Raw genomic sequence first — 24,867 nt, 5'->3', positions numbered from 1 at the left:
CAAGTCTTTAAAACCATGAACTCGACTCATAATATGATTGTTCATAATACTAATGCTGGTCGATGATGGTTACAATTAAGAAAATATGAAGCATATCAAACAGACAGCTTTAAGGTATAGGATGGAAGCAAACAGGGACCATTTACATATATAGCTGCATAGAAACTAATAGTATCTGCAAAGCTCCAACTAAACCTGAGAAATTATCTCTTATGAAAAGGTTCTATAAATGCCATCTTACTATCTTGTCCACTACACAGTTTGCTTTGGATAAGTGACCATATCAGCTGACTGAAGAAAGAAAGATGGACAACTTACATGGAAGCATCCAATAGGAAATAAGGCTTTTTCCTGTCGTATGGCGTATAAATCTTCCTCATTTACCGCCTGAAACCGACAAAAAAGAAGAGAAGACGAAAAAGAAAAAATACACAAGGCTGATGTGCTAGGAAATGGAGTTAGACTCTTGTTTTGAGATTATCAAAGTAGTAACATAAAAAGTCTGTTCCTGCAAAATTCAGGGAGTACAAGTAAATTTCAAATTACAAGCTTTGAAATCATTCCATAATATCCCGAGATGTATGTAGAATCAGAAACTATGAAACATGAAACAGCATTCCACAAAGCCTTGACAATGACACCGTGATATGAATAGACTGTTAGGAAAAGGTTGTACTGTACCTAAGACCATTGCAGTTAGTCATATTATAAAAAGCTTCAATGAGGAACTCAGCTTAGGTTTCATAGTAAGAGAAGGACAAGAAAGAAAGTACTACTGATTAAATTGAGCATCTATCAATAATAATTAAGAACAAAACACCCAAAGACAAGGCTATCATGACATACTAGGCAGAAAATCTATGTTTCAGTTTCACTATCATGACAAAGATTGTTCATAACTTTGAACCTTCATCAATGGGGCATAATACAGTTATTCATAGCCTGGAAATTTGGTTGCTCACTACACAATTTAATGCCAATCCTTGTACTGTTGAACATATTGCATATTATCAAACATAACATAATCAGATTTTGACTAGCAAGGAAAGCACCAAGAGTTCCACATGTTTCGAGATTCTTTTTTCATATTTTCACAATGGAAAAAATCCAAAAACAATGATGGAACTACATATTGATAAACATCCTCAATCAAGCGTCCTGACTGATGATATTTCACACACAAAGCATCTGCTATCGAGTGAATTACATAAGATTGTATTTAGCACTGAAGGATTTTGGATTCAAATGAGTCAATAATACAGAATTTTGGATTTTTAACATGTGGTCAGAATACTAGTAGTACTTATTATGGACTCTCTTACCTTGTGAATACCTTTAATATGTTTAGAAGCTTATTGCTCTTCGCTTGAGTAGTTTCCATGAGACATCTGGTCCCTGAGGAAGAGGCTGCAGAAAGGATGCCCCTGGGGATAGAGAGGACTTTGTAACAGGATGAACATCAACCTGGCAACAATTTCCACCATCCATGGAACTGCCTAAGTTGCCAACAAACTCTATTATCAAATATGCTGAATATATCACAGAAAAACTAGATTGGATTTAAACTACTTTATATAGCATTTATGACTAATTAGTGACAAATTGGGAGATAAAAAAAGAAAAGGCATTCGAAGGTTCTTACATGAGGTTAACTTGAGACTGTAAACATGTTCTTAGAGAGTAAAATAATGAGAATAGCATCAATCATCGCCAGTCAGATAATTTCTGACTAAGGATACATACAGTAATATTCTGTGGATAATAGTATAACAACAAGAAGAAACTACATGTGATGATCCCTCTCCAATAAACTAGATAGAGGGTGTGGGTTGAAAATCTTAAATCCCTGGGATTTGTATGTTAATATACGATACTGCAAAGTGCAAAGTTAACTCGGCACTGCAGCAAGTAGTGTCAATACATTCTACCGACACCTATGGGGTTAGGTTCGACTTTACTGTGTTGGTGCTGAGAAACACATCACTAAATATCTTCATCTTTGCAGACCAAATCTTGTGCAATTTCACAGGATTGTTCCATATATTGATGAGTGATATCTGTAAATCCATTTTTCTTGTAGTTCATAAAAGCTCCCAGTGCCCCAAGAAACCCTTAGTGCCGCAGAAATAGAGCTTTTGCTTCACCTTTCGACCTGAAAATTATGCAATGGTTTTTAAGAGAATCAAAATCCACTAGTGATCATTTAAAACAGGAGTGCAAAGATAACTATTTATAGCAAGGGATCAATGAAAATGCCAATTGGATTTTCCTTATGAACATCATACTATATTTTATTTGAGCAGAAAAGCAGGTCACTACCAGAAATTAACTGCTACTGAAAGTGTGTCCATTGTGTATGCATGTCCTCGAATGAAAAATCCTCCGAAAAATATCCTCTTCAATCCAAAACATAATGCGTTCAAGTAAGCAATCTGACATTGGCAGATAGAGGAAACAGTTAAAACACAAGTATACCTCAAAACCAACATGACATGCTAAAATGATGCTAAACAGATACAAAAAAATGTTTACCATCTTCTTCAAAAGGAGTAATGGATATAGTGGGAATATGATGATAAAAAAAATGATTTCCTAAATCTAGTATTGCAATTAATTTGTTTGTCCTAACATAGCTTAACCTTCATGTAAAATGTGTCTGATGTGTCTTACCAGAATTGAGTTTTACAGAACCCAACAGTAACACTGGCTATTTATGTTCTTATTTTTTCTATATCTAATGCAATTACCCACAGTTTTTTAGGTGTAAAATAGCCGCTTTCATTTGACTGACCTGTCCAATATTGTTTGAGATCATTCTTAGTAGGGACCTGGCTACATCCTCAGGTCTGTAATCATCAAGTTCTTTGTTTGCAGATATTGCCTTGCCAAAACTCGAAGCAATTGTTGTTGACGTAAGACCAATCTGAAATATTTAAACAGATATATATATTGTTATACCGCCTACCTGGCCACTGTTAAAGCGCTCACTTCAAATACAGATTAGTGAATTTAGTTTGTCGTACTGAAATTTCTAGACACTGATTGAAACAAATAAAGAAGGACATCGAGGAGATGGGGACATGCTCTCAAGGAAATAAACCTTCGAGTAATCTGTTCCACCGTATATGTCTCCAACAAGCATGTCTATCACTCTGTTGTTTCCTTGGCGACTCAATTCTAACAGCTCATCAAAACTGTAACCAGAAATGATCATGAGGCGAATTATGTGGGACAATAAATTGCACCATACAAAAGGTCTAAGAGCAACCTTTGGCACTCCGTTAAAAGTCTTCCCAAACCCCAGAATGTGCCGCCACCAACACTTGTTCCGCTGACTCGCTCAAATTTGTTGTCTCCATCTACCTAAATTCACAGGGAAATATAATATAGGATGTTACATGAAGGAACTAAAACCTTCAAATTCTCATACACGTGCAAAAGATGCAACAGAGTCATGTCTGGTATAGAATCATAAAATAGTAATCACATTAAGTACGGGGAGTAACAGATGAATGTACTCTGTTAACTAGATGATACCTTTCATGCTAGTTTCATCCTATCATTACACCGAGTTATTCAGAAAAAAGTAGTATTTTGCTCTAATCAAATATAATTTGGCTAGTCATAGATAGAAACCTTTATTCTAAAACACGAAAAGCAGAGGTTGAGAAAAAAAGAACAAGATATAGTGAAACAGAGTAAGATTACCTTGATCATGCTGACTCCAGACCCCACATTAACTAGGAGATAAGGGTACAGATCTTTGTGGTTAAAGGAGAAAGAGTAGATGATACAATGCAAACTGCAGTAGAGTCACCCAGAGCTAATGAAGAACGAAGAAAATTCAAGATTGTAGCATTAAATGGTCAATACCTTAAGTAGGAAATTGGCTCCAGCAACAAGGCAGCTCATTTCATCTACCTTGTCCAGAACAATACCTAGCTTTTCTTTGAATAAATCAGCAAATTTAAATGCCCCGCCACCCGTGGCCTTCAGAAACAGAATCAATCAGATTATCAATTCATATGTCTAAGTGCCAAGACAAAATTTTATGCTTGACTTGAAAAGTCTACACATTACATGATAAACTGAATAAGGGAAGAAAGGATAGGAAAAATATCCTGCAGTTCCGGTCTATGATAGAAAGACATTCAGATCTATATCCACTCTTATTATCAGAAAGAGGGAAAAACAAGCTACGACTGGCAGAAACTATTTATTAGTTAATTCATAATTTTTGTTTCAAATTCACTAAAATGATTTTCTCGTTATGTTACTATTAAATTACAAATCATAAACTTCTTTAGAAACCATATCAACTCATAAAATATCTGGAGACTAACTATAAGAAACCTACTTGGTTTCAGGACAAGGCAATGACAAAAGGACATTTTCTAATCATCTAATCGGCATTATTCAAAAAATTACCTTAATAATGTTTTCCTCACAGGCAAGGTCCTTATCATCCTGACCACCTGGATTCAGAGAGCAGGTAAGAAGGCAGATATATGCAATACTACTGTACAGGATTCACAAGCCTCTAAAAAGGCATATAAGTATGCAGAAATACTGAGAAAACTGTTCAGCTAAACATGTGTGATCAGATTATCTACTGGGTTGATGAACCCCAAAACGGTTGCTCATAATCTTGATGTTACATCTAGCCCGATTCACAAATTTAATGCATTACCATCTCATCAGAGGCAGATCATAGCAGAATAACATTGCAATCATTTTCCAAAGCTACAATAATGCACTGAAGGAGCAGGCAGAAAGGCACCACTTGTACATATGACATATGACACATAACATATAGTAACATATAACAATTACTTAAATGCATATTTCACATATGTTGAGGTATTGATCATAATAGAAAAGTTCGATGGTTCACCATTGTGTTGAAGGTGCTGGGAAGATATGAACTTGATGCATTCGTCGATTTTGCTTGTTTCAAACTTCAGAAAGTGAAGTTTCCCTCTTAGGCCATTATGATTGGAGGTGCCAATGGATGTGTTAGTTCCATCTTTTAAATAGTTGTCTTTCTGATCATCAGAGGGGGAGCTAGAGCCACTTGAGAAGTAAACCATCTTTATTAGCGAACCTACAGATAATAAATGAAAGATTAAAGCAAATTTTGATTGGTTGATCAACTGACTACTGTCAAACTTGGATGTTTTGTAGCACCGACAGTTACAGCTATACAATCCCGCAATGTGCAGTTTTCAACAAGCAGAGGGATAAATGATCCTTAGTCCAATAGTATAACTTGAACTAAATCGAATTATATGAAGTAAAACGAAAATGTATAGTTTTGTCAAGCAGAATGATAAATGATCTTCAATCCTGAATTAGCTAATATCTTGCGCTGTGATCAGCTAACTCGAATTAAAACTTAAGAAAAGCACCACAAAGGCACAAAGAAAGAAAGTTCGATTTCACCAAACCACAGAAAACAAAAGGTCGAATCAACATGCCTTTTAAGCTTTAAGAAAGACCCCACTTGAAAATTTTGCTTTTTACAGAAGGTTCCAGATTGTTTAAACAGTAAGGGCCCAAATCACAGCTGAAAATGGGAAAAAGGTAGTAATCGAGAAATGGCAATCATAACAATTCGAAGCGCAACAAATGAAATAAAAGCAATAATTGCATTTGCGAAGAAACGATTCAGCAATTAAACAGGCAATTACCTCCTATATGAAGAGAAAGATGCGAGACATCATCTCGATCACATGACTTGAATTCCCTCTCACCCATATTCGGTGCTTCAGTTCCAACACCCTTCACGGCTATCACTGTAAATCCGCCTCGTTGCGTTGAATTGGACCAAATTCGATTGTGTAGAGAATCCGGGTAGTGACTTCATGATTTATACATAGAAAACAGGATCGATTGTCAACTATCAAATCAACCTAATAGCAGAGAAATCTAATGAAGTGGGGACATCTCTTTTCTCCAAAATTCGATTTTTATTCATTTTTGATGTGGTTTAAAAGTTAGGTGGAAGGGTGGTGGCGGAGTAACTGTGTCAGAGAAGAAGGGAAATAGTAATAGGCGATGGAATTTAATAACCGCTTTTGTGAGTAAATCCTGCAAAAGGATGGGTGCTTCACTAACAGCAGTATTCTTTTGATATCTATCATATTTCATTCATTTTGAATTAAAATTCGTGTTATAATTGAAGATTAATGGAGACCTACATAAATTCTTACAATATTTCAATTGTCAATAATTCTTGATTCAAACTGGCTGCACATTGACGTTCTTGCACTACACTATTGATTATTCTCTCCATATTTTGGCTGCACATTTTATTTTCCTCCCCCGTTTGATAGAGTCTGTTGATATATCGAATTTATTTCATATTTTAGCAAAAGTCAATCATTTTAATATTATCTACTTTTCTTTAACGTATTTTATTCCTTGTTTATTTTAGTACTATTTTTCATACTTTATTTTATTTCCATATTTTATTATTCCCTAAATATTAATTCCTTCGATTTTGTTTTGAAAAAAACGGCGTATGAAGGATAAATTTATAATCCGGATTCTTATGTCACTTAATCTTAACCAAAATAATAATTTCATCCAAAGCTTACAAATAATTGATATGAATATGGCCAGTCTAATAAACAAATTCTGCCAATAGTCTTAATTTTAATGAGGTACACCGTGCATGTCAAAATTACATATCCCATAAACTAACAAAAGAGAACCTTCCTCTCTCATAAAGAACACGATGCAGTAACAAATGTACACCACAATGATCGTAGGAACAGTGAGCTTATGCACAAATCATGAAAATAAAACAAAAGTAAATAAGTATTCAGAGGCAGCAAGGCTGATCCCCGCGGCTGGATCAACGGAAGTGAAGAGCAGTAGCTCCGAGCCCATGACCTCCGCGCTGCTGCATCGTCGCGAATGAGATCAAACTCGTAGGCGGTCTCGTGGTTGGGCACAGATGGGAAAAAGAATCATCATCGGTGGGCTGGGGTCGAAACTCTTGGGCCACACCGACTCCCAATTGATCGACGCCGGAAGCCGCATCGCCACAGATCGAAACACAGGCCTTCAAATAACTCACAAGTAAATTCCAAGTCAGAGTAAACCACGAAACGCCCCACCCACGACGACCGAATCACAGGCTGCGCACATTCGCCGCAGGGATTAGGGATGGATTGAGATTGAGATGGTTCCCCAATTCCACATCCATAACCATAACACTCGTCGTCCGATTCTGGTTCCACAAAGATCCACACGAGTAATCACTATTCTCCATGCTCTCAACTAAATTCTCTCTCTGCTTTTTACTCAAGAATTCTCTTCAATAAAATTTATCGCAATTCGGTTTTCCTCAAGAATTTTGAATATGCGCGCTCTATATATAGATGAAGTAACCCTAACTTTGACTGGTCTTTGAAAGGAAAGTGATCTGTGGCTAGATCTTGGAAAGGAAAGTGGCGTGTGGCTAAATCTTGGAAGGCAAGAAATCACACATGTACGAAATTAATTAAGGCAACGGTATCAAGATGCATTTAATTATACCAACTGTCCTTGTGATTTTCTCGGTTCAGGTATATTTATTACGTATTACTATAAGCTAGTATTACGTAAAACTATGATCATTTATCAATAACTCAAAACTTTGAAATTCATGTACTACTAATTTTATGCCCGACCTTTAATGATTGAATACAATTTATACAATTTTTTAAAGCTAGATCCATATATCTTTTCAGTTTGTTTCAATTTCATCAATCATTTTTAGATAATGTTTTTAATAGTAGGTCCTATAGCCTATAGGAGTATTATTATTATTGAGGCAAGGGTAATAAGTCATCTTCATGAATCATGATTACACCTTCAATCATGAAGTGAATTTCCAATCTTGGTACGTATTTAAAAATATTGAGGTAACTTTAAAAAATTGGGATCATATTAATATAATTATAAAATATTACTAGAAATAAATTTGATTAATTTTAAAAGTTGGGATAAAAATGATAAGACCAAAATGTTAGTAATAAATTCCATCAAGGAGACATTAACCCGACCAATATCATAATATTACACCTTCAAAATTGCGATGATGGTGAAAGAAATTAGAAGTTCATATTGAATTAAAGTATTTATTGAAAAATAAATGTACTATAAGTAGTTACTGAAAAAAGTCAAATTAAAGGAGAAAAGGGGCTATCGCTAAATTAAAAAAGAGTGTGATGTGCTAAAACAATTAAATGGACTAGATACGACCATATCAATCAGTAACAGATGTGATGCAGAAGTTGAGCAAGCACATGCGCCCAGTGGTGTCTCCGATGTGGAGGTATTCGTCGAATATATCGGCCGTTTGTCCAGTCGCAAGCTGATGGATGGTTGCAGTACATTTCTGCAGCGTCGTGTTGCTGGGACGGCCGACCGCATCGAACCCTTCTCGGAAGAACTCTTCCCGGGCAGCCAAAGTATTCGCTATATGGAGAAATAGCGGTTTACTCATGCGGAAACGGCGACGGAAGTAGGTATCTCCCCAAATCGGGTTATCGCAGAAGTAGTCGCGTACTAACCGTGCGGTGGCTTCCTTCCGGTTCCGATTGATGTACTTCCGGGAGCGTCGTGGGGGTGGCGCGGCTTCCTCCGCCTCTCGTCGTCGATCTTCTTCAAGTGATTGTTCCATTAATTGACGCATTTGCTCAAAAGGATCCATTTGTTTGAGTTGATTTAAGATGGAAATTGGAGTGATAGAGAGGATTTGAGAGGAATAGATGTGTGTTTGTGTGTGAAATGAGTATGAAATATGATTATTTATAGAGTAAATAAATAAAAAAAAAATTAAAAATAAAAAGAAAATAAAAAATTAACGGTAACATTACCGTTTGAAAAATAATTTTTTTTATTAAAATTCGAATTTTTTTTAAAAAAATGAATTATTGCATCATCCGTGACGACGCCCACTCGCGGGCCAGCGAGTGGGCGTCACGCATGCATCGGGGGCGCGCCACGTCGCCGGCGCGTCCCTTGTCTGGCCGGCCCGTCCCTTGTCTCGCGGATACGGGCTACGGGACGGGCTGGGGGCGGGTTACGGGATGGGACGAACGTTGCAACGCGTCCCGCGGCGGAACCGTCCCTCTGGGACGGAACGCGAGCCGCGTGCGGGACGCGTAGTGGATGCTCTGAGTATGGAATAGTAAGTAGTGTTAGAAATTGCATATAATATTTGCAGACTGATGATTTAACTATAATAATTGCGATTGCAAAGATTTATTGACTGCATATGAATAGAAACAGAAGCATAGAGTTTAGTTGCACATAAAAAAAATCAAGCCAAGCAGCCTAAGAAAAAACAGAGAATATATATGTTTAAAAAGAAAAGGAGAATACTAGTAGTAATAAAGATTGCATTATTGCATATAGTATAGTGGGGGTTGGTTGGTGTGAATTAAGCAGCAGAAGGAGCAGGTATGTATGAAACCGCAGGCTCGGGGAGGGAAGCCAAGATGGATGGCCTTGATGCAACTGCCTTGAAATCCAACGACTCATCGTTGTACACGTCCCACCATTTCTTCACCAGCATCTTGATATCTTCCCTCTCCATGTTCGCTTCTTCCCCTGTGTACCTCCATGGCTTCGATCCCTGCACCCATTTCCTCGTTTTTCTTATTAATCTCCTCTTTCTAAATAATACTATTAATCAAAAAAAGAGGCTTACAGCAGCGCAGTAGTGAACAACTTGGACTTTGTTGAGCTCAACGTTTTCCGGGTGGCGCCAAAGCATCGCTAGAACGAGGTTGTAGATGAGAGGAATTGGCTTGTACACTTTCTCAAAGAACATGTTCAAGAAATCCTGCTCAGCGAATGGCGTGGGCGGGGTTATGCGTAGGGTGTGGAGGAGGTCGTCGTAGGTGGCCTTGCTAGGCTCGAACACGAACATGCCCGCGTTGAAGTAGAGCGCAGGAGGTGACCCCATCTCACCCGGCCACGCCACCCTCTCCGGGCACTGCTGGCAATACCCCACCGAGTATTGTTTCGAGTGGCTCCATGTCTTCTCGCAGAAGCAGTCCATCACCGCGTAGAAATACCCGTCCGGTGTCTCCAACAGGTGATCGATGTTTTCGTATACTTGGATGTCAGCATCAAGGTACACCATCTTCTTGTACTCCAAAAACTGTTATCACACGAGAACTCACCTCAAAAGACAGAAAACAACTTTTTTAGCAACGAAAACTTTCCATCAGTAATTGCCGACCCTTTCTTTTGTAAGTCTATCAATGCATTTAGTCTATAAAACCCACACCACTAAAACTACTTACATTCCATATACGGAGTTTGGAGTAGTTGATGACGTAGTAGGCCATGGCGAACTGAATCTGGTTTTCGGGCGGGTAGATGGGAACGATCTCCTTGACGATGCAACCTTGATCCCTCAAGATCTGGCGGTGCTCCTCCGGGACATCCGGCAAGATCGCCACGACGAGAGGGTAAGCGCTCTCGACCTTCCTCAAACCCTTAGCCAACCCGACCACGCCTTTCACATAGTCGCCCGCCCCAGCTAGGAATGTCACGTAGGCTTTCTCCGAGTCGAGCCCCGAGACTTTCCCGTCGCTGGGGAGAGCAGATTCCACCGGAGCCATTGATGCTGAAGAGTTTAGGAAAATCGGAAACCCTAATTGCTTTTTTCTTCCTGGCATTCAATGGCGAGGCTTCTCGTCTTTATATACTGCTCGAATGACATGCAAAGCAACTCCAAATGAAACTCGAATAAATGGAGGAATATTCTTTATTTCCTATATATTTTTTTTCGTTACACTTTTTTGTTATAAAAATGTGGAGGGAATTAAAGAAGGTGATGTTTCAGTTAACTCTTCATCTGAGCCTTATCAACGGAAGCAAAGGCTGAGAATTAATGGGCTTATTAAGTCATATTCGCGACATTATAGTTAGATATTACTCCTCTTTCTATTTCCTAATTTCTTCCACGGGATTTTCCTAGAAATTTTGTCCATGGAATTTAACCTAATTAAATGAGAGGCGCATGTATTGGATGTCATTGTCTTCGTGGAATATGATTTTTCGATGAATATATATATATATATATATATATATATATATATATATATATATATATATATATATATATATATATATATATATATATATATGGTGAGAAAAAGTGATCGAGTTGCGTTTATGTATGTTTTTCTATAGTCGTCAATATGTCGGTCGACACATCACAAAAAGATTAATGTACGTAAACGTAAGGGTAAAATTTTGCAAACTTTAGATAAGATAAATTAAATCAACTGAAAAGTGAGAATAATGAAACAAATATAGGTAGTGATTATTAATGTCATCCATATGAAGGGATCTAAAAAAGCGTTTCTATTAATGGTTTAGTGAGAAAAAAGCTTTCTAATAAATACATTAAATTGGACTTATGCAATACTAGTGTTTTTTTATTTACCTTCTCTTTTCTGGTTTTTAAGCCTCCCATATTAATTAATTGTAGTACTATATACTCCTGGGGTTGGATATAAATTATATACATCTTTCAACTTCCCTCACTCATCTAAGCCTCCCATATTAATTAATTGTAGTACTATATACTCCTGGGGTTGGACATAAATTATATACACCTTTCAACTTCCCTCACTCATCCGATGTGGGATGTGTTTGTAACCCAACAAACCTTCCCTTAAACTGAGACCAAATCGGGAAAATGCAGTTGAACTCATCCGATGTGGGATGGGTTTGTAACCCAACAAACCTCCCCTCAAACCGAGACCACATCGGGAACGCAGTTGACACGAACATGGGTCATTCCAGCCCTGACCCTGGGTCATCCTGGACCCGACTCTAACCCGAGTCCTTCAGGGCCGACTCTAACCCGAGTCCTTCAGGGCAAAACCCATAGCCATCTGGGCTCTGATACCACTTGTTAAGATCGTCGACTGTAACATTAGCTTGATATTGTCCGCTTTGGGTCAAGCCCACACAGATTTGTTTTTGGGTCACTCTCAAAAGCCCTCAAACTAATTGGGGTTGGACATAAATTATATACACCTTCCAACTTCCCTCACTCATCCGATGTGGGATGTGTTTGTAACCCAACAAACCTTCCCTTAAACTGAGACCACATCGGGAACGCAGTTGAACTCATCCGATGTGGGATGGGTTTGTAACCCAACAAACCTCCCCTCAAACCGAGACCACATCGGGAACGCAGTTGATACGAACATGAGTCATTCCAGCCCTGACCCTGGGTCATCCTAGACCCGACTCTAACCCGAGTCCTTCAGGGCCGACTCTAACCCGAGCCCTTCAGGGCACGACCCATAGCCATCTGGGCTCTGATACCACTTGTTAAGATCGTCGACTGTAACATTAGTTTGATATTGTCCGCTTTGGGTCAAGCCCACACAAATTTGTTTTTGGGTCACTCTCAAAAGCCCTCAAACTAATTGGGGTTGGACATGAATTATATACACCTTCCAACTTCTCTCACTCATCCGATGTGGGATGTGTTTGTAACCCAACAAACCTTCCCTTAAACTGAGACCACATCGGGAACGCAGTTGAACTCATCCGATGTGGGATGAGTTTGTAACCCAACAAACCTCCCCTCAAACCGAGACCACATCGGGAACGCAGGTTGACACGAACATGGGTCATTCCAGCCCTGACCCTGGGTCATCCTGGACCCGACTCTAACCCGAGTCCTTCAGGGCCGACTCTAACCCGAGTCCTTCAGGGCAAAACCCATAGCCATCTGGGCTCTGATACCACTTGTTAAGATCGTCGACTGTAACATTAGCTTGATATTGTCCGCTTTGGGTCAAGCCCACACAGATTTGTTTTTGGGTCACTCTCAAAAGCCCTCAAACTAATTGGGGTTGGTCATAAATTATATACACCTTCCAACTTCCCTCACTCATCCGATGTGGGATGTGTTTGTAACCCAACAAACCTTCCCTTAAACTGAGACCACATCGGGAACGCAGTTGAACTCATCCGATGTGGGATGGGTTTGTAACCCAACAAACCTCCCCTCAAACCGAGACCACATCGGGAACGCAGTTGATACGAACATGGGTCATTCCAGCCCTGACCCTGGGTCATCCTAGACCCGACTCTAACCCGAGTCCTTCAGGGCCGACTCTAACCCGAGCCCTTCAGGGCACGACCCATAGCCATCTGGGCTCTGATACCACTTGTTAAGATCGTCGACTGTAACATTAGTTTGATATTGTCCGCTTTGGGTCAAGCCCACACAAATTTGTTTTTGGGTCACTCTCAAAAGCCCTCAAACTAATTGGGGTTGGACATGAATTATATACACCTTCCAACTTCTCTCACTCATCCGATGTGGGATGTGTTTGTAACCCAACAAACCTTCCCTTAAACTGAGACCACATCGGGAACGCAGTTGAACTCATCCGATGTGGGATGAGTTTGTAACCCAACAAACCTCCCCTCAAACCGAGACCACATCGGGAACGCAGTTGACACGAACATGGGTCATTCCAGCCCTGACCCTGGGTCATCCTGGACCCGACTCTAACCCGAGTCCTTCAGGGCCGACTCTAACCCGAGTCCTTCAGGGCAAAACCCATAGCCATCTGGGCTCTGATACCACTTGTTAAGATCGTCGACTATAACATTAGCTTGATATTGTCCGCTTTGGGTCACGCACAGATTTGTTTTTGGGTCACTCTCAAAAGCCCTCAAATTAATTGGGGTTGGACATGAATTATATACACCTTCCAACTTCCCTCACTCATCCGATGTGGGATGAGTTTGTAACCCATCAAATCGATACCACATCGAGAACGCAGTTGAACTCATATGATGTGGGATGGGTTTGTAACCCAACACTAGCACGTTCGCTCAATTTGCAAAAGAAGACAGAGAAATAAATAGAAACCAATACAGTACTTTTATGGAGCCTAGCTACTTGGCCACTTGGAATTTCTAAATTACTGGTTCAGTTTCCATCTCATGACTAACTAAAGACATTTATATAATCTCGCACTCTAAATTAAGTATATCGCTTTATGTTAATTCGATTTATGTGAACACAAATAATTGGCATGAATCTGAGGGCGACAATGGAGTTATCCGTCGCCAACTATGAGAGAGACATAGAGAGAGGGACTTCTACAGCTGTAAATGCAGCTACAGAAAGCGGCCAAGGTGGCGCTATGCTCCGGCCATGAGCTCAGCTGAGGTGATGCTTCTCAACACTCCCACCATGCATAATTTCTATGGTCATTTCTCACTCTTCATATCCTATATTTTATGCTATACATAGGGCACTGATAAAAAAAATAACGAAATCTTAATGTATAACCAAATAATTAAACAAAATTAAATATTTTTTTAATAACAATTAGATCATTTTTAGATCGATTTAGCATATATCCTAGGCTATTCACTAATATTAATGATTCTTAAAATTTAATTTAACAATGAGTACAGAAATTGCAATTTGGTTACAAATTTAGGAAATCGCTGAGCCAATCGATCATGCAGGTTAAGCTGTGGTTATCATCAATTTCATCATAAAAAATGTATTATCGCTATCTTGGTTTGGCTACATATCAAAATATTTATTTCTTGATGTATACGTCCTTTAAGATTGATTAACACGTGCTCTGGAATTTATCATCCTGCTGATGGTGCTCTCCTTCATAAGCAAATTAATAGTACTCCAAGTTTAACCTTAACCCTAAAAGCTCGGTTTCGGGCTAGCCCAACGAGTTAATCGGTTACTGCTGATAAATTAAAATGCGATCAATTTAATAAAAATGATGAAAAATAGTTATATTTATAAAGTTTAAAACATTTAATTATAATAAATTTGAGACATATGATTAAACTCAAACATAAACGTGATCAAATACTAATATTTGTGATTTCAAAATGAAACATAAACATATTTTGAGAAATTGTAAAGCATGAGAAATTTTAATTTAGTGAATTTGAAGTTTCTAATTTATTTTTCTATTGTATATTAATAAAAAATTAATATATAATTTGTATATTTAATATAAAATTGAAAGTTATTTTTTAGTTATTTATATTATAAAAATAATCAATGAAATGTCGAATTAGGAGTAAAAAAACAGAACAATATTAATTTTAACGGGTTTTCGGTTTGGCCCATCGGGTTATCGGGTTTGGCCCTAACGGGTTGCAGACTAATCGGTTTGTGATTTTATCGGACTAGAAATTTCCAGCCCTAACCCTATACATTTAGCGGCCTATTCGGGTCAGCCCACAGATTGCGGGCTGCACTGACATCTCTAGTCCTAATGAACAACATAGATTTTAATACTATAAAATTAGTACTCCCTCTGTCCGCCATTAGGAGTCTCATTCCTTGGCGGCACGGGTTTTAAGAAATGTTAAGAAAAAATGTATAGAAAAAGTTAGTGGAACATGAGTCCTACTTGTATATATTAGTTTTAAATGAAATGTGACTGCAATAAGTGGAATGTGAGTGCAATAAGTTAGTGGAATGTGAAACCCTATTACCATTTACGATAAAAGAGAACCGAGACTCCTATTCGTGGATGGACTAAAATAAAAAACGGGTCTCCTATTCGCGGACGGAGGGAAGTAGAAGATAAAACCCACTTTATTGAAAAAAGAAACTTAGTATAAATAAAGACTATTTCAGTTGACAGATTAAATAATAAAACAATAATATTTTTTCATGGAGAGTAAATGTTATAAGTATACAAATAAATGAAAAAGGGTATGTATTTCTCTAATAAATACTTCATTAATCCCATAAAAAATATACTTTTCGTTTGGTTTATTTCACAAAAATAGTTCAATTCTATTTTTAGTAAAAAAAATCTCTAAGAAAGTAAACCTCATTTTCTTCACTATTTTTATAAGACATAGAGAGTACGCCATATGGTTCCATAAGCAAGCAATATGGGATACATAGGTAAGCAACTTGTCATATGGTTCCAAGTAATATGTGATATGAAATCAAACATAATCAATCAATCTACGATACATAAGCAAACAAGTATGCCACGTGACATGCTAAGATTGAATCTACTCCTAAGGATTCTCATTGATAGTACATTGTCATTTTTAAAATGGTTATCATCTTAATACAATCCTAGGAAGTACTGTATAAAATCCTAGGAAGTACTGTATAAAATCCTAGGAAGTACTGTATAAAAAAGTGAAAGAGTTTCTGTATTTATTTGTGTATTTGTTGAAGATTTAGCAGCATTCCCTTAACACTGTTTAGTTCTGTAAATCCTTTTATTTTAGGCAAATTTCATGGAAGGAACTTAGTTTCTCTTATTTATACTATATACATAAGACTAGTCGGTATACTGTATATTCGAAGAATACAGCCTATAGCAACAATTTAACCCGTCCAAATACCCGAAATTTACTCGGTTCATACACCAAATCCGATTACAGATACATTTCTAAATAATGAAAATATAATTAACTTGCCAATTACTAAGACTCTAAGATACAATTCAAGCCAGATAGAAAGTGAGAAAACATTGATCATCTATCTATATTCAAACAAACGGAAGTCACCTAAGAAATAAGGTAAAGTTCATTCTAGTCTTTATTTCGAGCAAAGATGCCACAACTAAACGAAAAACTGGGACATACACACCTAGCAATATATCACTACCAAGTTGTCGGGGCAGTTAAGCAGACAATATTAATACGTTTTTATGAATAAATGTAGCAATACATTTAGAACTAGTGTACCGCAAACATATGAAACAATTTCATTTAGTTTTTACACAGCCATTTCACAGGGTACTAAAGCACTTCCAAAAATTTTGAAACCAAAACATCCCACACAGGCTAGTATGAAAAACACAGCTGCACGCATTATCCAAGCAACTCCCAAGAACACTCAAGTCTGTAACAGATGAGTCGCAGAAATCAAATAAGGTCAATCAAAAGTCCGGACAAGGACAAAATACTTTTGAACATAATACTATCTCAAGAACTTGCCTTGTTAGCAATATTGTTTGAGAGCCAATCCAGCCCCTCATATAGCCCCTCCCCAGAGGTGGCACAGGTGCTCTGGATGTACCTAGAGGCAACACATGTTGGGGTAAATTTTGGAATAGCAAATTCAAAAGTATTAGGGATTACTACAAAACAACCAAAATAGGGTGAAAATGCATACCAGTGACGCTGCCTCAGTGAGTGCAGGCCAAGCTTGTCAGTGATTTCAGCAGCATTCATTGCATTGGGAAGATCTTGCTTGTTTGCAAATACAAGTAATACAGCATCTCTCAGCTCATCCTGAAAAGGAGAAAACAAAATCCGAATATTTTCAGTGTTAATCCAAATAATTAACAAGAGCACCATCACCAAAGCAATGTTATTCTGACAGGAAAACCAGTTTGCAGAAAACACAAATATCACTTGAATGGAAATGTCCAAAGCTGCTTGGAGGACAGTTGATAGAATGCAAACAATACACTCAAAATGCTTTAATTTATTATTGGCCTCCTAACTAAGCCAATGATGACAAATTAGCTTAAGCAGCTATTCACCAGGCTACTCAAAGAGGCACATACAATTAGAACATTCCATAAGTTACCATACACCAATGATACTAGAAATGGCGATCCTACAATACTCAACTTGACAAAGTTTGACTCAATTGCGGGTTTTCCAACATTGCATATATGATAAGTAAATGAAAGTTATTCCACTGGATTATAAGAATTTCCTTTAAAAAGTTATCGACCTTGATTAGAAAAATCGCCAACAAAATATTAAGTAAATATCTGAGGGAAATTTCCAATCAAACATCGATCTTTGCATGACTTTTCCTGAATGATAACTAACCTTATGACACTATGTTGTCTAGGTAACATGGACATAGTATAGAAAGGATTATTACCTCATTTAGCATCCTATGCAATTCATCCCTAGCCTCCACAACACGGTCCCTGTCATTGCTGTCAACCACGAAAATGAGACCCTGTGTGTTTTGGAAGTAATGCCTCCACAATGGGCGGATCTGAATAAAAGTAGATAGCATGTCACTACAAGCATGGCAGCTTAAATGATAATTCTACCATCTTACTGATACGGATTACAGATATAAGCAATTGGGATGTTGGTATCTATTTACTTCAAGAAATAAATGAGCAAAACAAATGAAACGTTAAAAGGGAACAGTCCCACCTTGTCCTGACCCCCAACATCCCACACAGTGAAGCTGATGTTCTTGTATTCAACAGTTTTCCACATTGAAACCTGCACATAAATGGTTATCCCAGAGAAACTGATACCAGAAAATTGTTCGATGCAAAATTGCAAATTCCACAAATTAGGTATACTTCTATGTCTTAAAGAAAAAGCTGTATAAACAAGACAAAAAGAAGTTAACGTAGTTCCAGTAGAGCACCACAAAGGATAAAGCATACCAATGGTTGGGATGGTGGTGACAATCTCTCCGAGCTTGAGCTTGTACAGGATGGTGGTCTTACCAGCAGCATCAAGACCAACCATCAAAATGCGCATCTCCTTCTTAGCGAAAAGCCGGCTAAACAACTTTGTGAAGGTCAGCCCCATTTCTGTTTTCTACTTAGGTCCCTGCATATCATTAGGATGGATGTTGGTGATTTATATACATACGAAGCAAGATTTCCACCAGTTTTTACATTGGCGTTGATATGTGCATACAAGTTTAAGCTAACAAGTCACACAAATATGGACCTTGAATTGGTGCATTAACCATACGTAAATATGAATAGAACGAATTCTGAAACAATAAATGTCTGATATTATGGCTAATTCTAAGCCACTTAAATTATAAAGAATACTGTAAAGAATGAATTAACAAAAAACAAGACTGTACATGTAAACCACAATCTATGTTGAGAACAGGCTAAAAATTTTACAATGGCATCGTAGACTTCTGAAGATGCATGGAACAATTCACTAATGGCAAATCATTTTTAAATGTACCCATCAAATGAACACCTAACATGCAGCAATATGATCTGCATCTTATAAGTTCTAAATCTAACCAAACGCAGTTGTAAAATTTATTTCTGATCCGAAAATTATCAGCATGCAATCGCTTCGAGATATTCTGATGCCATGATCTTTATGAAATATAGAGCCATATGCAATCAAAACCGATTCCAAATATTTTCCAAAATTCTCAAAACATAAAAAAAGTTTTAGATCGAGATCATAGGTTAAAAAAGCTTCCAGATCAGAGATCACGAGAGATACGAAAGCAGAAATGATCAAATCCGCCAAAAATTAGCTGAATCGAAATCAAACGCATATTTGAATAAAACCTAAACATAAATTGCAATTACATAGAAAACACGAAGTAATATAAACCGACTTATTGCAAAACTCATATATACCAAAACAAATCAGAGAAACCCCAAAGTCCGATAATTCTATCCACACAGAAGATTTTGAAGCGGAAAACACGATCGCAAGCATAAGAAAGTCGAGCTATATCAGATCTAAAAATCGGCATCCGATCTCAAAAATTTACGTACCAGAAAACGATAGATCTGGGGAGGTGGTAGAGAGTGTGGGCAGAGAAACAGGCACAGCTGCTTCAGAACAAATTGTAAAACTTTCAATTTTCCTTTTCAGGGAAGCAGATATTTATACTGGAATGCCCCCTCGGGTGTTCCACTAAATGACTATACTGCCACCAGAATTTGTCTAAAATAACAGCGTTGCCCTTTCAAGAATGACACTGTTCCATAAATTATTCGCCGTCGATTCCACTGGGTTGAGCTGGCCAAGTGAATAGGATCTTGCCACGTCATTTTTGTTATATTTTCGTGTGTATACAGAAGGAGCATCATCGGCTGGATTGGGATCTCTGCTTTCTAGATTGTCGATGGAATATTGTTTGATTAATCAAAGTTTGTAAATGTAATTAACTTAACATCACAAGGTCTCCTTCTCTCCTCATTGTTTTGTAATTGCAGGATCGCATATTTCTGATGAGGCGTTTTGAAAATGAAATGAAGGATAAATAAAAATTATTCTCCTTCAATAAATAAATCAAATTATTGCTATTCATGTCACATTACAAATCTGATTTTTTTTGCCAATTCGATTCAATCCGAAAATTCAAAATTGTATGAAAAATGAATCCGATTTGAATTATCTGAAATTTCAAATTCGATCCGATCCAAATAATCCAAAATTGCATAGAAATAGTATATAAAAATAAAAAATTCAAATACCAAGAATACCGAAATTCAAAAATCTAATATACCAAATACAATAGAATTTTTCATCACAAAATGTTTTATATTAGGTTTATAAAACAAATTCACTTCTTTTGTGTATTTAAATAATTCTAAATATTATATGCATGATTGCATGAAGCTAATTAAGATCATATAATTCAAACAAATTCAAAGCTTCACACTTTAACTAAAATTGGAGAATAATAAATAAATAAATAAATAACTGAGAGAAAAACAAATTCACTTCTTTTGCGCAGTAGGTTTTCAAGTTAATGTTCGTATAAAGTTGGATTTAAATAAGATTTAAAATTTAATTTTTAGCTTTTAATTTCCTATTTTTAAGAATGAGTTATGATCAATTGCTAACTAATTTGCAATCGATCAAATTTTAGCCACTAGATTAGGAGATCTAGTGGTTGAAATAATGACAAGTAGATTATATTTTAAATTTAAAAAAATAATTCTATTAAATAAATTTAAAAGGTATTAATGTCAATTTTTATATATGGTAGTTAAAATTATCTTAAAATTTTAATGTACGTAACACTTAATTTAAATATTTTCGGTAACACTTTTCTCTACCTTATTCTCTCTTATTTTAATATTCCTTGACTTTAACTATTTATTATCATTTTTATAAAAAACAAGTGCAGAAAATCAAATGTAACCGTATGCGGGACGAAAGTAGTATCAAATTAAAGATAATTTCATAAGGATTCTAACGAGATCTCAATTGCATATGTTTCGACGATGATCGGTTGATGAAATTTTAAAAATTTATTTCAATTTTCGTATATATTGATAATCATATTTTATATCAATAAATGCATCAAACAATCTCAATATAATGCATATATAATATCAATAAAACCGTGTTGATATTTTCTGGTACTTGGGTTGAGATTCTCATGTCACTGTGTTGATATTTGTAATACACTATGTTGATATTTGTAATACACCATGTTGATATAAAAAAAATTCGTGAAAATTATAACTATGTCATAACAGATGGACTATTTTATCATTTTGTTGATATTTTATTACTATTTATTGAAATTCGTGAGCTTTAATCTCATCCACCAATCTTAAGATCTAATGGGGTAGGATTAATTTTGGGGCGGATTGAATCCTATAAGCATTTTAATAGGACCCAACGGCCAACACACATAAATTTTCAACTGAAAAATTCCTTTGAAATCCATGTAACATGAGCACAAGCAGATACAACGTCTCACCACTAGAGAGAAAATAAGAAGCGCGGGAGAAACTACTTATTCCACTAATCCAAACACCAAAACAAAACACATATTGCCCCTCTCACTTGCAAAATTATTATTTCGAAACACGCATTATTAGTTCATAGTGATGAACATAATAAGCTCGAGAGATGGCAAATAAACTCAAGGAAGACGAGGAAATCTCGAGAAATCAGGTTTCCTGCGCTGCAAGTAGGCGTTCTTCCCCTCCGTACCTTCCTCCGTTCCATAGACAGAAGGGTTGCATCTCCTCCCATTTGCTGAAAGCGAAAAACATCACAGAAAATCAGTATGAATTGCCTATAAAATTAATAAATACTACTACTACTATAAGACCTGAAGTCCAGAATGGCCATCATCAACGGCATTGAGAGCAGATTTGGCAACACGGATCGCCATAGGACTGTTCCTTAGGATCTCTCGACACCACTTAACCGTCTCCTCCTCCAACTTCTCCAGCTGCAAAAATGCATTAACAAATTCACACATGAACTTACTACTGTTTGGGGAATAAAACTCACTTACAGGGACAACGGTGTTGACTAGCCCCATTTTATCCGCTTCAACAGCATTATAAAACTTTGCCATAAACCACATCTCTCGAGCTCGTTTCGGACCAACCTGTTCAATAAGCACCATTAGTCACTAACTATACAGAAAAAGTGGCTCAAACAAAATGTGAGTTGAAGATTCTGGAATCACCAAACGATCCATTACAGAAGCCCCATAACCAGCGTCGACGCTTCCAACCTGCGACAGAGTAATATCATCTCATCTCAAACAAAATTATACTTATGAAATTGTTCTATGTTTAATCAAATATGTGCGTGTGAGATTACCTTGGGCCCTGTTTGGCCAAAAACTGCATTATCTGCTGCAATTGTTAGATCACAGACCATGTGAAGTACATGTCCACCTCCAACTGCATATCCTGCAACCTTTTTTCAATAAATTTGAAAATTAAGTATAGCAATAACATGGAAAATAAATGCTATAATTAAGAACAAAAATTACAAATAAATATAGAAAAAGGTTACCATAGCTATCACTGGTTTGGGGAGACGACGGATTTGGACCTGCATCGGTTGATTAAATTAGTTGAAGGGATATATTTTAGTTGAAACAAAATTACAATTTTGAGTTTTCTTTATTCTTTTGAAGAATAAATTTACCTGCAAATCAAGAACATTTAGTCGTCCGAAACTATCATAATCAGCGTAGCCTTCCTTTCCCCTGAATGATTGGTCACCGCCACTGCAAAATGCCTTCGTTCCCTGCAACCACATGCAAATTAATTGGAAAGGTATGACTACAGAAATGACAGAGTTGTGGTTTGGCAAAGAGAATGATAACATAGGGGTGGGGAGGCATTGACTGTAGATTCTCCAACTAACTAAAGAAACCATGAAATATATGGCAAAAAATTGAAAATGTAGAGATATACAATTATACAAGTTGGTACATGCTTATAAGTGTTAGTAGTATAATTTTACCTTTCCTGTGAAAATAATAACACCGATAGAGTTGTCATCTCTAGCATCATTGAACGCACGCATAAGCTCCTTCACTGTTTGAGGCCGGAATGCATTTCTCCTCTCCGGCCTATTATAGTTATCTTTTTGCAATAACAAAAAAAAAGCATATCCAATTATGTAATGAACAAAACTTGCATGGGATAGGAAAAAAGTTATATCTAACATTACCTTAGCAATCCCTTCAGCCTTTTCATAGATGATATCGGTGAAGGGGGTTGGCGGGATCATCAAACACCATTTTCCAGTCAGGAATGTAAGTCGGAACCTCACCGTGCACGCGGTGGTAGGTATCGTCCATTCTGGAGCTGCAGTTTGACAAGGCGATGTTGGCATGTTCGGCCGGAATGAGATGCCCTGAAACAGAGCCCATCCGCCTCTTGATGGTCTCAATATCTTTATCTGTCATTCCAGCTGCCATTGGAGAGGGAGGAATTGAATTGGATTAGTTAGTGGTCAAGTTTGAGATGTGCACACTTGCTTGGCCTAGCTAGTGCACATTTATATATAAGTTGAATGAGATGAGATTGATAAATACAAAATTGAAGATCATATTCCTACACTGCCCCCTATCCGTTTACTATAATTTTATGCCTAATTATCTATGGGCTATGTCTTTTTAAATTCATGACTTATTTGTAGGGGTGACAAATCGTGTGGATTGAGTCAATTTGATAACGACTCAATCCAATAAGGTCTAACCCCGAACTCGACCTGTTATGAAAACTGCAAATCCGAACACGAACTCGGCTTGCTACCCTCAAACCCGAACCGACATAAACATGTTAACGACACAATATAATACGGGTTGAGACGACACGATAACGATCTGAACACGATATTACATGATTAAAACTGATTTTACACGATTAAATCTAATATACTACTCCCTTCGTCCCGCTTTAGCAGTCCCAGTCACTTTTAAGCATTCATTTTGTAAAAATGATAATAAATAGTTAAAGTGGAGAAATGGTAAAGTAAGAGAGAGAATAATGTAGATAAACTTCTCTCTTACTCTACCATTTCTCCACTTTAACTATTTATTATCATTTTACAAAATGAATGCTTAAAAGTGATTGAGACTGCTAAAGCGGGACGAAGGGAGTATTAAACTTGATTTACATGATAAAAATCATTTTTCCAAGATTTAAAACCTGATTTACAAGAAATTAAATAACTAAAATAAAGCATCATTCCTAAAAAAAGTAGTAATAAAAATAATGAAAATAATAATATTATTTCTTAATAGGTTTGTATCCAACTCTTTTTTCACCCGAAATTATTGGGTTCTTAATGAGTTCAGTTTCATCCCAAAATTTCGTGCTGGCTCAAAAATTGCCCAAAATATCGTACTGGCTCAAAAATTGCCAGACCTACGTATTTGGGAAACAAACAGTCTAAATCTCATGGTTGCAATATCATAAATTGATCCTTTTGGAGATATTCAGATTGTGAAAACATTAGTATGTGTTAATTTATAGGGTTATTTTCCCAATCAGATTGTGCATGAATGTGTTTTATATGTGGTCTATACAATTCCACACATTAGATTAGCAATGAAAAGGCTCAATCTATCAAGAAATTGTTTACTTTTTTTCAAATGCAGTTAGCCCTATCTTCTCACGGATTTTTTTTCTTCTTGGATAAATCATGATTTTTTTTTCTATTCCATGTTTTTTTATTGATCCTGTACTGAATCATAAGCGTGATAGGAGTCGGGCTAATTAAGAAATGTGGAATTTTATAGTATCGTTTAAATTTTATAACTCTAGTCAAATATTAGGCGGCATGCTCTTGGTAGAGAGTAGCTGTTAATGTCTTGATTCATGCTTC

The 24,867-nt window shown here is 36.9% G+C and overlaps 2 protein-coding genes, 1 non-coding gene and 2 pseudogenes across 3 annotated transcripts; all 5 read right to left on the bottom strand.

Moving 5' to 3' along the window:
* Positions 1–1,686: 1,686 nt before the first annotated feature.
* On the bottom strand, positions 1,687–6,115 carry LOC121788979 (pantothenate kinase 1-like). Its single transcript, XM_042187548.1, has 9 exons — positions 5,691–6,115; positions 4,895–5,104; positions 4,429–4,475; positions 3,874–3,990; positions 3,269–3,363; positions 3,101–3,194; positions 2,792–2,923; positions 2,320–2,432; positions 1,687–2,152 (listed from the first exon to the last, which is right to left on the bottom strand). The coding sequence occupies exons 1-9, from the start codon at positions 5,755–5,757 to the stop codon at positions 2,113–2,115; spliced, it is 915 nt and encodes a 304-aa protein (XP_042043482.1). The 5' UTR covers positions 5,758–6,115; the 3' UTR covers positions 1,687–2,112.
* A 3,113-nt stretch (positions 6,116–9,228) lies between these two features.
* On the bottom strand, positions 9,229–10,696 carry LOC121788983 (galactinol synthase 1-like). Its single transcript, XM_042187550.1, has 3 exons — positions 10,308–10,696; positions 9,707–10,162; positions 9,229–9,631 (listed from the first exon to the last, which is right to left on the bottom strand). Exons 1-3 carry the CDS (start codon positions 10,683–10,685, stop codon positions 9,437–9,439), a joined length of 1,029 nt encoding a protein of 342 aa, XP_042043484.1. The 5' UTR covers positions 10,686–10,696; the 3' UTR covers positions 9,229–9,436.
* Positions 10,697–16,688: 5,992 nt separating this feature from the next.
* LOC121788984 lies at positions 16,689–19,668 on the bottom strand (annotated as a pseudogene).
* On the bottom strand, positions 17,433–17,525 carry LOC121788985. The gene has a single exon (XR_006047953.1). It is a non-coding gene; the product is annotated as a small nucleolar RNA U19 (small nucleolar RNA).
* Positions 19,669–21,415: 1,747 nt separating the features above from the next.
* LOC121788981 lies at positions 21,416–23,495 on the bottom strand (annotated as a pseudogene).
* Positions 23,496–24,867: the final 1,372 nt, after the last annotated feature.

Source organism: Salvia splendens, unplaced genomic scaffold, assembly GCF_004379255.2.
Source record: "Salvia splendens isolate huo1 unplaced genomic scaffold, SspV2 ctg1184, whole genome shotgun sequence".
Taxonomy (NCBI): Eukaryota; Viridiplantae; Streptophyta; class Magnoliopsida; order Lamiales; family Lamiaceae; genus Salvia; species Salvia splendens.
This window is presented reverse-complemented; position numbering and strand designations above follow the sequence as displayed.

Excerpts from the sequence above, each read along its gene's own strand:
- LOC121788979 (XM_042187548.1), bottom strand. The coding sequence starts at position 5,757 with ATGGGTGAGAGGGAATTCAAGTCATGTGATCGAGATGATGTCTCGCAT. Across the intron at positions 3,195-3,268 it reads CTTTTAACGGAGTGCCAAAG|TTTTGATGAGCTGTTAGAAT; the intron begins GTTGCTCTTAGA and ends TTCTGGTTACAG. Across the intron at positions 2,153-2,319 it reads TCAGTAGCAGTTAATTTCTG|GTCGAAAGGTGAAGCAAAAG; the intron begins GTAGTGACCTGC and ends CATAATTTTCAG.
- LOC121788983 (XM_042187550.1), bottom strand. The coding sequence starts at position 10,685 with ATGCCAGGAAGAAAAAAGCAATTAGGGTTTCCGATTTTCCTAAACTCT. Across the intron at positions 10,163-10,307 it reads CCAAACTCCGTATATGGAAT|TTTTTGGAGTACAAGAAGAT; the intron begins GTAAGTAGTTTT and ends GTGTGATAACAG. Across the intron at positions 9,632-9,706 it reads TTGTTCACTACTGCGCTGCT|GGATCGAAGCCATGGAGGTA; the intron begins GTAAGCCTCTTT and ends AAATGGGTGCAG.